We start from the raw sequence: 13,390 nt of genomic DNA on the forward strand, positions 1-13,390 counted from the left end.
GCTGATATAATATAGTCCTCTTATTCATCCCTTACTTTCCCATCTTTTGAGGTTGACTGTCCTCAATTACTCCATCAGATGTGTCCTGATGTTGTTGCGGCAAAGTAGAATCTTCCGCAGGAGAGGTCACAGGCAAAGGTTCAGAGGTACGAAGTGGAGAAGAGGCAAGCGGTGCTGGCTGTGGAGGAACACCTGCAGAAGGAAAGTGTGTGCGGTAATCATGCAATAAATTTTGAAGGTGCTGTACCAGAGTCACAGGAAGGTGGACTATAGGCTCATTAACTTGCGCCATATATTGAATCTTAGCATGACTGTGATATTCTTCTTGATAGTAGCCCTCATATTCATCCTCCTCTTCCTCTTTTTACATGCAGCTGAGAAGGACTATCAGCCGGTCCAAACATTCCATTGTCATCAGATTCCTGCAAAAAGGTTGAAGGTGGCAAAGGTGAAACTATTGCAGGATTTTGCAAACAATGCATCATCTACAGCTCGTTGAGAACATTGTTGACAGGTACATCGGCGTATGTTGTAAGGACGATGGATGCTTACGACCAGGCGTGGGATAAAGCGGTGTCAACTTTTTTCGACGGTAGCAGAGTCTGTGTAGCCGACGAGGACATGACAGGAACGGATGATGAAGTAGCCAGTATCGTAGACTAGATTGTTTTTGAAGTGGTCGATGGAACCATCGTCGACGAGGACGCCGACAAGAAGGTTGTAGTCTTCGTCTGAGTTGCTGTCGACGATAAGGTCGGTCGTTAGGGGTGTTGAAGCCATTGTCGTAACGGAAGCGCCGTCGGCGGGACCGTCATCATATCAGTCGACCATTTTTTGGACGACGAGGTAGGTTCAGAAGGTGAGTGTGTGTCGACGGAGACCCAGATGAGAACGACGCTGTTGAAACAAGAATGTTCTGAAGAGTGCATTTACTGGTTATGGGTTTTTTCCTCAGTAGGAAATGGAAGCTTTCCTTTTTGTGAGTATCTTCCTGAAGAGACTTTTTAGAAGTTTTTTTTTTTGGAAACCGCAGGGGATTCATGTGGTCTATCTCTCCTTTTGAATGTTTCCTTAGAAACCTGTGAGGTAGAGCTCTCCTCATCCTTAGTCGTCGCATTTATGTTTTAGTCTCAGAAGCCAAATCAATAACCTACCCTCTCTGTCTTTGAGGGTTTTTGTAGAAAAAGCCCTAGAGATTGTGCAGTCTTTTACCTTATGTTGAGGGTAAAGGCAGTAGATGCAGTTTTTATGTGGATATTCAGCATGCAGCCTCTTCTTGCCACATGATCCACACAACGTGAAGAGACGTTTCTTTGAAGAATCGACATTCTAAGTTGAAATCTGGTGTTTTGAAAAGAAAACTGAACAGAGCTCAGAGAGACTCCCTTTCACACGACGCGAGGTAGAAAATTTGAGGAACCTAGCCTCTATTGGGATTGTTTTAGAGGGTGCAGTCGCCTGATAGACCTCTATGTAAGTTTGGTTCTTTTTTACAAAAGAAAATGGATAGGCTATTGCAGGGACTGTTCATTACATTGCAGCCTATTGTAATATTATCTACTGCTCTTATAGCAACACCGTGGGACTCCCACAAGGACGACAGGGATAATTCAAGCATGCGAATCTATGAAAGATCCAATATTGGAGAAATATTGTATTTATATCTAGTGAATTTAGTTTTGGTTTGACCCCTTAGAAATTGCAACTTTAACATCCTGTATAAGGGTGTTAAGTACAAATATTTAACACTTGTACACAATTGTTTACTATGTTACACAACTTCAAAGGGAAAAAAAAACAAGTAACTTTTTTTTTTTTTTAAGTAACAAATTACTTTCACTCTGTTTTTATGCAGGAGTCCAACCAACACCAACCTACAAGAATAAGGCCATTGACTGTTTATTGATCAGTTTGACCTCTGCTTGTTGCAACAAACCTGCACATTTGAACCGGAGTACAAATATTGTTTAATATTTTCAACCTATGCACTTCCATCTAAGACAGGAAGGACTTCTGGCGGATTAATTGTTTGGACCAAACGATAATTTAATTAGAAGGTGGAAAGATTGGATATTGATACACCAGATATTTTAAGTTTAAGAAGAAAGAAGGGTTGCTCGTAGAAGGTGTAGAACATCTACAATTGTTCCTTATCTCAAAAATAGGACGTCGCCTTTAATATTCTTGCTGTACCTACATTTGAATAACCTTCCACAAAGGTCCCTCTTCTTCTTGGCATGGGATTTTAAGATAACTTTTGAACCAATCGCCTGCTTACATTCACTTACAGACAAAGTTGGGGCTTTCCCTAGTCTGGCTATAGAATAGTTTCAACCCAGCTTTTTAGGGGCCATACAACCGACCTCCCTGAACATTTTACATGGCTTGAGAGCATGGCCTGCCATGGTCGTTTGCTCTCAGAAATGGAAGGAGCTTGACTCTCGAAAAAGGGCAGATACGCTACTAGGATAAGCACTGCTGTATATATATGATTTTGGAGTACTATGGTTGATTTAATGATTTAAAGCAGAAAGTTAACAAGCACTATGCTTTCCACCTTACCTTAGGTAATCCCTGTGCTTTGGACACTTTGAAGAGTGCAGAAAGATTAGATCAAGCCCATATTACGTAGTAATCGTAGGGTAGTGAAATGGCCTACTATGTTAGGCAATTAAGCGCTTCTTACAAAAATCAATATTTTTTCGGTTTTGCTCTAGCTCCTTTTGCCGACTTACCTTGTAGGGACATTCCCATAGGAATAATCCAAACTCCTCTTTTTAATTCATTAAAAGAACGCCTTCTTGAGCCACCAAGAAATAAGGTGAAAAGGAAACAGAAGTCTACAATGTGGTATAACAGTGAATGACATACAGTGAAGAGACAATTGTCCAGAGTGGTTAGAGATTGCAATATTAATCTGAGAAGATCTAGAAGTAAATTTAACTGAGTACCGGTAGCTAGTAAGGCGGCCTGGGACCAAGCATATTGGGCAGTCTCCAAATGGAGAGATGTCATGCGTTTGGCGCAACCTAGCTCAGGCTAATCGCGAGGGAAAGGTAAGAACATTTCATTGCATAAAGGCAAATAAGTGGAATCATTAATTCGCCAGATTTTATACATAGTAGTTTTGATGAACAAGTTACTTACCTTCGGTAACGATATATCTGTACGAGACATATTAGTTATAGATTCCTTACCTTAGAATTACCCCCAGGCGTCAGACTGGATCCAGAAAAATGTTCTCATCAGTACCCCTGTGCGTGGGTAGGTGACGTCGGTCGACTCCGCATTTGTCGTCCGCTGCCCCAGCGCACTGATGTCAGTTCTTTTACACAACATTCCACACCAGAAGTGCAGAGCCATGCAAGACGCTGACCACTGGTGCACAAAACTACATCCCTGAAACGGATTCCCTTACTCTAGAAGTCAGTTCGCAGATCAGGAAGGATGGGTGGCGTGGTAAGGAATCTATAACTAATATATTTCTCTTACGATATATTGTTACCGAAGGTAAGTAACTTGTTCATCTGAAAGAGAATATTAGTTATAGATTCCTTACCTTAGAATAGATACCCCCAGCAATAGCAACCCCAGAGGTGGGCCACAAAAAAAGTCCTGGAAAACTGAACGCCCAAAGAAGCTGTCTCTCCGGACTTGACTATCCAGGCAGTAATGTTTGGTGAACATGTGCAGTGAAGCCTATGTGGCTGCCTGGCAGATGTCACCGAGAGGGATTCCACGTCCCAAACAGTAGTGTCGGTCATCGCCTTGGTGGAATGGGTGCGCAGTCCTACCAGAGGCTCCTTTTTCGCCAAGGAATAACAAATCTTAATGCAAAGAACGACCCATCGAGAGATGGTCCATTTCTGCATGGCCCAACCTTTCTTGGCGCCCACATAGCCAACAAAGAGTTGATCGTCCACACGGAATTGTTTTGTGCGATCCAGATAAAATAATTACGCATGTTTTGGATCCACACGGTAGAGTCTTTCCCGTTTCTTGGAAGTATGCGGGGCAGGAAGAAGGTGGGCAAAGTGATGATGTCGTATGTGGAAAGAGGTATCCTCTTTGCGTAGGAAAGAAGGCCTAGTTCGAAAGACAACCTTGTCCAAATTGAGAGCAAGGAAAGGCGGATTCGAAGATAGAGCCTGCCTGCAGCTCACTCACCCTGCAAGCATAGGTGATGGCAACCAGCAAAGCAGTTTTTAAAGTCAAGAGTCTGAGAGGACAATTATGTAGTGGCTCGAATGGAGCGCACATAAGGTAAGTTAAGACCAGATTCAGGTCCCACTGAGGCATTACGAAAGGAATAGCAGGAAAGAGGTGAGTAAAGCCCTTAAGAAACCTTTTTACAATAGGGGACTTGAAAAGCAAAGGCTGATCAGGAAGGCGGAGGGAGGCCAAAATGGCCAAAAGATAGGCTTTAAAAGTGCCCACAGCAGAGCCCTGCTGGGTCAAGGAAAGAATGAAGAGGAGAACCTCTGAAAGAGGGGCAGAAAGGGGACCAGTGTCTTTGCTGTGCACCATGCCACAAATTTGTTCCATCTACAGGCGTATACTGTCTTAGGACAGGGACGCCTGGCTGTCAGAATAACATTACAGACTTCGGGAGGAAGGTCGAAAGCTGTCAACTGTTGCCGCTCAATCTCGACGCAAGGAGGTGGAGGCTGGACAGGTTTGGGTGGAGGACCGTCCCGTTCTGCTGCAACAGAAGATCCTCTCAAAGAGGCAGTCTGATCGGAGGAACGATGGCTATGTTCAAGAGCTCGGGATACCAGACTCTTTGTGCCTAATCCGGAGCCACAAAAATTACTTGGGCGTGGTCGCGCTTGAACTTCAGCACTCGGGAAGAAGTGGTATAGGCAGAAAGGCGTACAGAAGACCACAATTCCACTAGTGACAAAAAGCATCGCCGAGCGTGTGCCGACTTGGAAATTCCAACGCGCAGAACTGCTGACATTGTGCACTCTCTTCGGTGGTGAACAGATCTAACCAAGGCTCTCCTCACTGCTGAAAGAGACCTCGCACAACCTCAGAGTGAAGACGCCACTTGTGATCCATCATGCACCGGCAGCTGAGTTTGTCCACGCTGGCGTTCAGAGAACCTGCCAGGTGGTGAACCACCATGGACACGCCCTGATGTTCCAGCCACGTCCAAGGGTGAAGGGCCTCTTGACATAGTGTCCACGACCCCACTCCACCCTGGTTGTTGCAGTACCACATGGCGGTCGTGTTGTCCGTGAACAACTGCACTACCCTTCTTCTGACAGAAGGAAGGAATGCCATCAGTGCAAGACAAATCACCCAGAGCTCCAGAAGTTTGATGTAGAGCCCGGACTCCGCCGAAGACCAGAAGCCTCAGATCACCACCTGTGCCTTGTGGCCGCCACATCCCAGGAGTGACGCATCGGTCACCACTATGAACTCAGTTAGGTGAAGGGAGATGGGATCTGCAGTTGACCCAATCCTGATCAGATAGCCACCACTGCAATTGGTGTGAAGTGCCCTCCGAGATCTGGATGCAATCGGAAAGATTGCCCTGATGCTGCGCCCACTGGAAATTCAGGTCCCACTGCAGAGCCTGCATATGCTACCTGGAATGATCCACCAGCAGGATGCAGGAGGCCATGAGGCCCAGGAGCCTCATGATCACGCTCAGCGAAATCCGATATAGAGGCTGAAACAGTACCATAGCCCGAGTACCCCGTACTAGCTCCTTGGGAGGATAAGCCTGAAACTGTGCTGTATCTAGAACTGCTCCGATAAAAAGGAGCTTCTGAGAGGGAATCAGGTGTGACTTCGGCACGTTGATGGTGAACCCCAGCGAGTGCAAGAGGTCCACCCTAGTCTGCAGATTAGAGACGACAGCCCGAGGCGAGCTCGCCTTCAACAGCCAGTTGTCAAGATAGGGGAAGACTGGAACCCCTGATCTGCGCAGATGACCTGCAACGACTACCACCATCACTTTTGTGAAAACCCCAGGTGTGCTGGTAAGGCCAAAGGGGAGCAAGGTAAATTGAAAATGCTCATGGCCTACCGTGAACCATAGGTAACGCATGTGGGCTGGCAGGACTGGGACGTGGAAGTAAGCGTCCTGCAAATCCAACGTGACCATCCAGTCTCCAGGGTCGAGGGCAGACAAGACCTGAGCTAATGTCAACATGTTGAGCTTCTCCTTCCAGAGGATGCGGTTGACGTCCCTGAGATACAAGATAGGGCGCAGGCCTTTGTCCTTCTTGGGTACCAGGAAGTAGTGGAAATAACCATGACCTACGTCTGGCACAGGGACTCGCTTAATAGCTCCCTTGGCCAAGAGAGCTGTAACTTCCTGACGGAGACATGGAGAGTGGGGTAGTCTCGAAGGGGAAGAAGTAGCCCCTTTGGATTATTTGCAAAACCCACCTCTCTGACGTGATGTTGTGCCAGTGGGGGAGTTGATGGCGGATCCTGCCACCCACTGGCAACTGATGGCCCTGAAAAGTCAGACTAGGAAGGTTTGGAAAAAGAACAATTGATGGACAGAATTGCAGAACAATGTCATACATTCACCCAAGTACAGAGATCTGGGCCTAAATTCATAGTTTTTTTTGCTCACCAAGCCATTCCAGTTTGGACCCAGCCATATGCAAATCAGTCTTGACCCAGTGCCCCATGGGAATAGTCCAGCCCGAACTGCCAAGCCAGATCCTCCCTGGACTTGAAACAAGCATCCTAGGACCGGTTTCGGGCTTTCAGCCCTCATCAGCCAGGATAGCTTGATTCCAGTGGCAAAGTGAGCAAGGGACCCACGTCTGGGCATACCCTGCCATCTTAGGGCGAACAAAGCAAAACCAAAGGGGATGATGGACGGAGTGTTGAACGATGCAAGCTCTCACCCCCAGTCAACTGATCTGGGTGTAATCCATCATTCTTTAGCTCACTCCGCCACCCCAGTTCAGACATGGCCATATGCAAATCAGTCTGACTCTGTGCCCAATGGGAACAGTCCAGTCAAACTGCCAGGCCAGGTCCTCCCTAGACTGGAAACAAGCATCCTAGGACCGGTTTCGGGCTTTCAGCCCTCATCAGCCAGGATGGCTCGTCTCCAGTGGCATGGAGAGCACGGGACCCACGTCGGGGCATTCCCGTCCCAATCGGGGTGACAAATGCTTATGGCTGGGCCTAAACTGGGGTGGCATGGTGAGCAAAAGAACGATTTATTTAACCCAGATCCCTTGACTGGGGGTGAATGTAGGATTTATTCAGCATTCCATCCACCATTTGTTTGCTTAGCACTTTTCACCATAAGTGGGATGGGTATGCCCAGTCGTGGGTCCCTTGCTCACTGTTCCACTCGATTCAAGCTAGCCTGGCTGATCAAGAGTAAAATCCAGAAACCGGTCCCAGGATGCTTGTTTCCAGTCCAGGGAGGACCTGGTTTGGCAGTTCAGTCTGGACTATTCCCACAAGGAACAAGGTCAAGACTGATTTGTGTAAGCTGGGTCAAAACTGGGGTGGTGTGGTGAGCAAAAGAATGATGGATTTAACCCAGATCCTTGTGACTGGGGGTGAATGTATGATTTATTCAGCATTCCGTCCATCATTTGTTTGCGTAGGAGGGTTTGGAGGCAGCTGCAGCGGGGGGCATTGGTGGACTCACCCGCCCTCTGGCCCCTGGACCCACGATGCTAGGGCCCATGTCCCCGGTCGCGCAGAGGCTGGGTGGTTTGTGTGGCCCTGTGGCTCTGGGTAAACAGTGGTGGGGAACCCCTTCCGTGGCCAAAAAAGGGGCGAAAGGCAGACTGCATGGGGCGAGAAGTTGCTGCAAGGCCCAAGGAACTGGCTGTAGCCCTAGAGTCCTTGAAGCGCTCGAGCACGTTGTCCACCTTGTCGCCAAACAGGCAACGGCAATCAAAGGGCATGTCCAAAAGGGTAGATATGACATCCCCAGAAAGCCAGAGGTTCTCAGCCAGGCGTAGCGCCTCAGGGCTACCGACGTGGAAATTGTCCTTCCCAGCTGGTAAGCGGTATCCAGCCTACACCAGCTAGTGAACTTTGCTGCGTCTCGACCCTCAGCAACAGCACGGGCGAGCATGGCCCGGACCTCCTCCGGGCACTGTGGCAGCACTTGTGCAACCATGTCCCACATCAAATGTATGGAACAACCCATGCGGTGTTCACCGACTGCACTCCTAAGATGGCGGAAGAAAACATCTTCCCACGGTGGTCCAGCTTCTTGGAGTCCCAATCTTGAAGAGCTGTACTGAAAGCGCTTACTTCTGAGGATGAGGATTGGACCACCATGCTCTCGGGTTAGGGTGTTGAGAGAGGAAAAGTGGGTCGGCCGGGCGGTGGCCTCGGGTAATCATCCGATCCACAGGAGCCCCTGTGCTCAGCTTTGACCAGGAGCCCAGAAGGACGTCAGTAAGGGCCTCATTGAAAGGCAGAAAGGGCTCTAAAGAGGCTGCTGCTGGCTGAAGCACCTCAGTCAAGAGGTTATTCTTGACCGCCCCCACAGGAAGCTCAAGGCCCAAGGCCTCAGCCGCCCCAATAAACACCACAGCGTAGGACGCGCTCTCCTCTGTAGGCACGGTAGGGGGAGAAAGCATACCAAGGTCTGGGAAAGTATCCAGACCACTGGCCTCACCCAACTCTGCGTTCCAGTCCGGCTCTTCAAGCTGGTCAACCAGAGGGTCAAAAGACCCCTCCCTCCCAGTCCTCCTCACCCTCATCTGGCTGCCACTCAGGGCAATAATGAATGCCAGGGAAGAACAGCGGTACAAAAGTACACTCTGGCGCCAGTACTGGCATCGGTCAACGCCAGTCTGGCTCCGTATCTGCGTGGAGGGGGAGGCTGGTGTCGATGCCGGCCGTGGCACAACCGGCGGTGGATGCGTCATCAGAGGAAGGTACCGTGAGATTGACCGGTGCTGATCCGGATCCAGGCCTGGATCCTTGGGGGCCCTGCAGCGCCGAGGCCGGAGGTGGTGGTGATGGTTCCGCGACCGAGACCTAAAACAGCACGGAGCAGACTGCCCAGTGTCCAAATGCTTCCGGTACTGCTCATGCAAACACTTAGGGTTCAGGACCCGTCAGTCGGAGCTCGACTGGGCTCCAGGCACCAAAGGCACACAAGGTGCAGATGGGTGACCGACATCCGCTTGTGACAGGAGTCACAAGGCTTGAAGCCGGGTCAACGACTGGACATCCCTTGTGCACCAGGAGTCGTAAAGACAAAAAAAAAAAAAAAAAAAAAAAAAAGAAGAGTCGACAAAAGTCGAAAAAGGTTAGTCATAAAATAACTAAGGGTACCGCTCTCTCTGGATCTGCACTGGCTGGCGCGGAAAAAGGATTAACTGACGTCAGCGCACATGGGTGGCCTCTAAGTAGATAACGTGACTTTATCCCGGCGATCACAACGCCGACAATGGACACAAAGTCTATGGACGCCACCTAACGACACGCAGGGGTACTGCTGGGGAAAAAAATCACCGGATCCAGTCTGACACCTGGGGGTAAATCTAAGGTAAGGAATCTATAACTATTAGTCTCTTTCAGATATAGATGTAGATTTAGTTGATTGTGATCCATGTAATTCTAAAATGGGCATTCAAGTGAATTGGCCTTCACTTTATTAGATACTTAAAAGAATATTGAGCCAATGAAACATGTCAAGACACCAGGTCTTTTTAAGATCCCCAGTGATCTTTAACTTTCAAACATAGAAGTATGGACAGCGTATATGAATCTTTTGGGTAATTATATTCTGGTGGGCGGAGGTGTACCGAACTCCTAGCATGGAGCTATTGCTATACATCCATTAATATGAAAGGCGACATGGCAGTCCCTAGTAATTATATGTTGGTAACCCTACTGGATAACCTGCAGAAGGTTTTCTGTAGCCAAGTTTTAAATAGGTTGGATGATGCGAGTAGACTATGCAGAATTGATCATATACGCAGGCGGGCTTTAGAGGAAGATAAGCACTATTTACTAAATGTTCAGGATAACACTAGTTTTTTGGAAGTACAAAGGCGTAGGAAAATCCTCTATATTTGGCTTTTGTACACCAGAGGGCTACTTTTGATATGGTTCCAAGGACAAAGTTAGAGCAAAGGTTCAGTCAGCTGCCCTATAGAGAGCAGAGGTTTGGGGATTTTAATACGTGAATGTAATAACCCTGAGAACAACATTTTATGAGACGGTTGATTTACTTCACATTACACCATTGCTTTGGTTATGACCCGACCCTCAAGAAAATTTAAGATTTTACTGCAATAAGACCGGTTTTGTATTGACTAAGATTGTAGTCTACACCCATACTTCCCCTAAAGTGCTGGCCTCCAGGAGACTGAGGCTGGAAGCAGCAAGTTCTTTAACCTGGCTCCGTGATGTGAGGGTTTGGCTGAGCACCTTACGCTCAGAAGAAGTGTGGGCAGATCCACCTTCCATATTTGCAGGCTCCAAAGCAAGACTGATTGAAGAATATTGAGGGAGTACAATGTGGGTGTTAGCCCAAAAATGCCCTTAAGGGTATCCTGTCGGGAAAATATTTGGATGTAAAACCAGTGCTGGCTTGTGAGCCTTATTCTGAGGAGATCTTACCGACACAAGAAAACACTCTTTATTAAGTTTAGGCACAGCACTTTGGGAATTAGGAGTTTTACATACAAAAAAGTCCCATCCAAGCATAACTATTAAGTGTAATGAAAATGCTGTTGAAAATGTGGGGTATGTTCTCTTTTTGTTCTGCTTATCACCAAGAAATTCATTTACCCTTTATGACTATTTAGGTATTAAGAATTAGCTCCAAGTGTTATCAGTCATAATTCACCTCCAAATGTGTTCGGTGTGAGTACATTTTTATACAATGGTTGGATCAAGAGGAGGAAATTGGGTATGAATTTGTAAGGCATATAGAAAGAACAATGAAATGATTGATGGATTAGATTTTAATACGGTTTTACATATATTATTCATAGAATCTTAAGAATATATATTCTGTATTCATAGTGTTTTACGGGGCTAGTCCCAAATAAACATTGATTGTTCGATCTCAAGCCCTGAAAGTCAAAATGAAAAAGCACCCACACAAAAATCTCACTTTACGGTTCAATGAGATCACAGTATTATCTGCTTCCTGTAGTTGCATGGAGAAGTAGCAATATTGGACACAAGGATTGCCATGTGTCCATAGAGTCTGAAACCCTGATTTCTGGTCTGCCAAGCACACTCGTGATAGAGCTTTATCAAAAGTCATAACCCATAATCAAGGCACGCAAGAATGCAAATACTGACAGGAACACCTTTGGGGAGCTTCTGACCTTTAATTGGTTTTACCTGCTTCTCATACTTGCCACAACACTGAAATGTATGCAACATTAATAAAGAAAATAGAACAATGAAAGCCAGCACAATAAGAGCTGATTGGGAGTGTCTGGTGATTAGCTCCTTCTCACAAGGTTTTCATTTGTGAAAAGGTTCATGCGCGATTTCATTAGATACCCAATCAAAATAATCCAGGTACAAAACAGGAATATAAGCTAATGGAACACTTAACATTCAATTAACTGTCAGAGGTTAGCAGTGAACAATTTGGATAATTATAGAAGAAAGCAAAAAAATATACACGGGTGGGCAAAAGACCTGCTTTGAGACACTGGAAACCTCCCAAGAAATTTCAGGTTGAGGAATACGACATGATCAAACAGGACGAAATATTTAGCCAGGACCGTCTGTGACTAGAAAAATCAGGGAACATTGGAAGTACTTCTATTTAGTTATCTAGGTAGTGGTAGACCACTGAATAAGGTACAGTTGTGTAGATTTCATTTATATTAGACAATTTCAAGTAACTGATCCAGGTCATAATCATTTCATTGATAATGTTTGGAAGTAAAAGAGCAATACCAAGTGTAGTACTTTTATACAACTAATTTTACATGCATGTTAAAAACAAAAGTGTCACAGCATACATACCGACTATCAGGTTTCAGAATAGGAGCGGCAGAAGATGGGTCATTAAAGGGTTTGGATAACAAACAGCCTTGTTGAACTTGCATCTGGTCAACAGAAGGCATTTCAGCATATGCCGCAGAACCGCTACCTTGGTTTTCCAGTGATCGTCTCTTATTTTGACTATTAGTTGGGGAAGAAGCCTGGCGGCTTTGGTCCAACGACACAACAGCATGGTGAACAGATGTAGCTGCAGGTGCAACGATGCTTGCTGGAAACAATGCGGATGGCATGGAAACACTGGTTTCTGATTGGTGAGGTGGGTCGCAAGCAATTGGCTCACATGGCATGCTAGCAGACGAGAGAGGGACCTAGAAAGGAAATCCACATTGCTAATTAACAAGCCATCCTCAACTGCTTCATGTTTTAAGCTGTACTTGCTTCACATTACAGAACAGAACTTTCCACTCTTGCAATGTGTCTACAACATTCAGTTTGTACCGCTCATGCCCGAATGGCAGCGTGGCATTAGTAGATTCATCTTGGGCCCACAGCATTCTCGATGCCCTCCATCTTCAGGAAACAATCAACTATTAACCCATGACTGCCTCAGGCCACCGGTCAATGACTAAATGATCATTTAGTTAGCTTTACTGTGGCTATTACTCCCATGTCCCTGGGCTTCCTCACATTCTAAACATGGGTAACATTCCACTGAATAGGAAGGGCAATACATTGCTTCTACAGCAGATAAAATTGAAATCAGCATGACCAGTATCATGGATACAGCGGAGTCTTAATCACGGTATGCCCTGCCTTCACCTATATAGGTGCACACAAGACCTGTTCCCTTGTTAAACAAGCATTTGCAATGCAATAGGTCTCGCAATCACGCAAGCTGGAGCTATTCCGTACTCATCAGCACTTCAGACGTCCCGCTACGTTCAGTACAATGAAAATGCCAGGTAGCATCAAATGTGTGATATGTAAGAGCTGAAAAGTTTGAAGCTTGTTTACATCAAGAAAACAATTGCACATGTGGCTTGCGTTTTCGAAATTTTAATGTGCACGTGTTAATTGATTGTCGTCATTTTAATTGTTTGATTTTAAAACTGCTTTTTAAAAGATATAACAAACTGTTGAAATGACGCACATACACTTTTGTTAAATAAGCAATTTTTTGATGTGGCATGTGCACTGTCAACATTTTTTAAAATATGTTTGGATTAGTGACCCAATATGTTCAGGTGGTAGGGGAATGGAGATTTGTATCTTGAGTAATGATGTTATTGATATTTATTTGGTTTGTTTATAAATCTAAGATTTTATTTGGTTTTAAAATGTAGGTTTTAAATACCGTGTCTAAACATTAATAAAGTATGAATGAACAGAGACAGTTGAATCCAGAAATTAGTGTGTAAATTACCAGTTGCTAAAAGATAAACTAGAAGTAGAG

The 13,390-nt window shown here is 45.9% G+C and overlaps 1 protein-coding gene across 1 annotated transcript in view; it reads right to left on the bottom strand.

Annotated features, from left to right (window-relative positions):
* Positions 1 to 13,390, bottom strand: part of BUB1 (BUB1 mitotic checkpoint serine/threonine kinase) — an 851,273-nt gene that overhangs the window by 678,363 nt on the left and 159,520 nt on the right. The window contains exon 10 of the mRNA XM_078648762.1: positions 11,959 to 12,305. Within this exon, the coding sequence (XP_078504888.1) occupies positions 11,959 to 12,305 (347 nt within the window). The remainder of the gene's footprint in view (positions 1 to 11,958; positions 12,306 to 13,390) is intronic.

Source organism: Lissotriton helveticus, chromosome 6 (assembly GCF_964261635.1).
Source record: "Lissotriton helveticus chromosome 6, aLisHel1.1, whole genome shotgun sequence".
In the NCBI taxonomy this organism is placed as follows: Eukaryota; Metazoa; Chordata; class Amphibia; order Caudata; family Salamandridae; genus Lissotriton; species Lissotriton helveticus.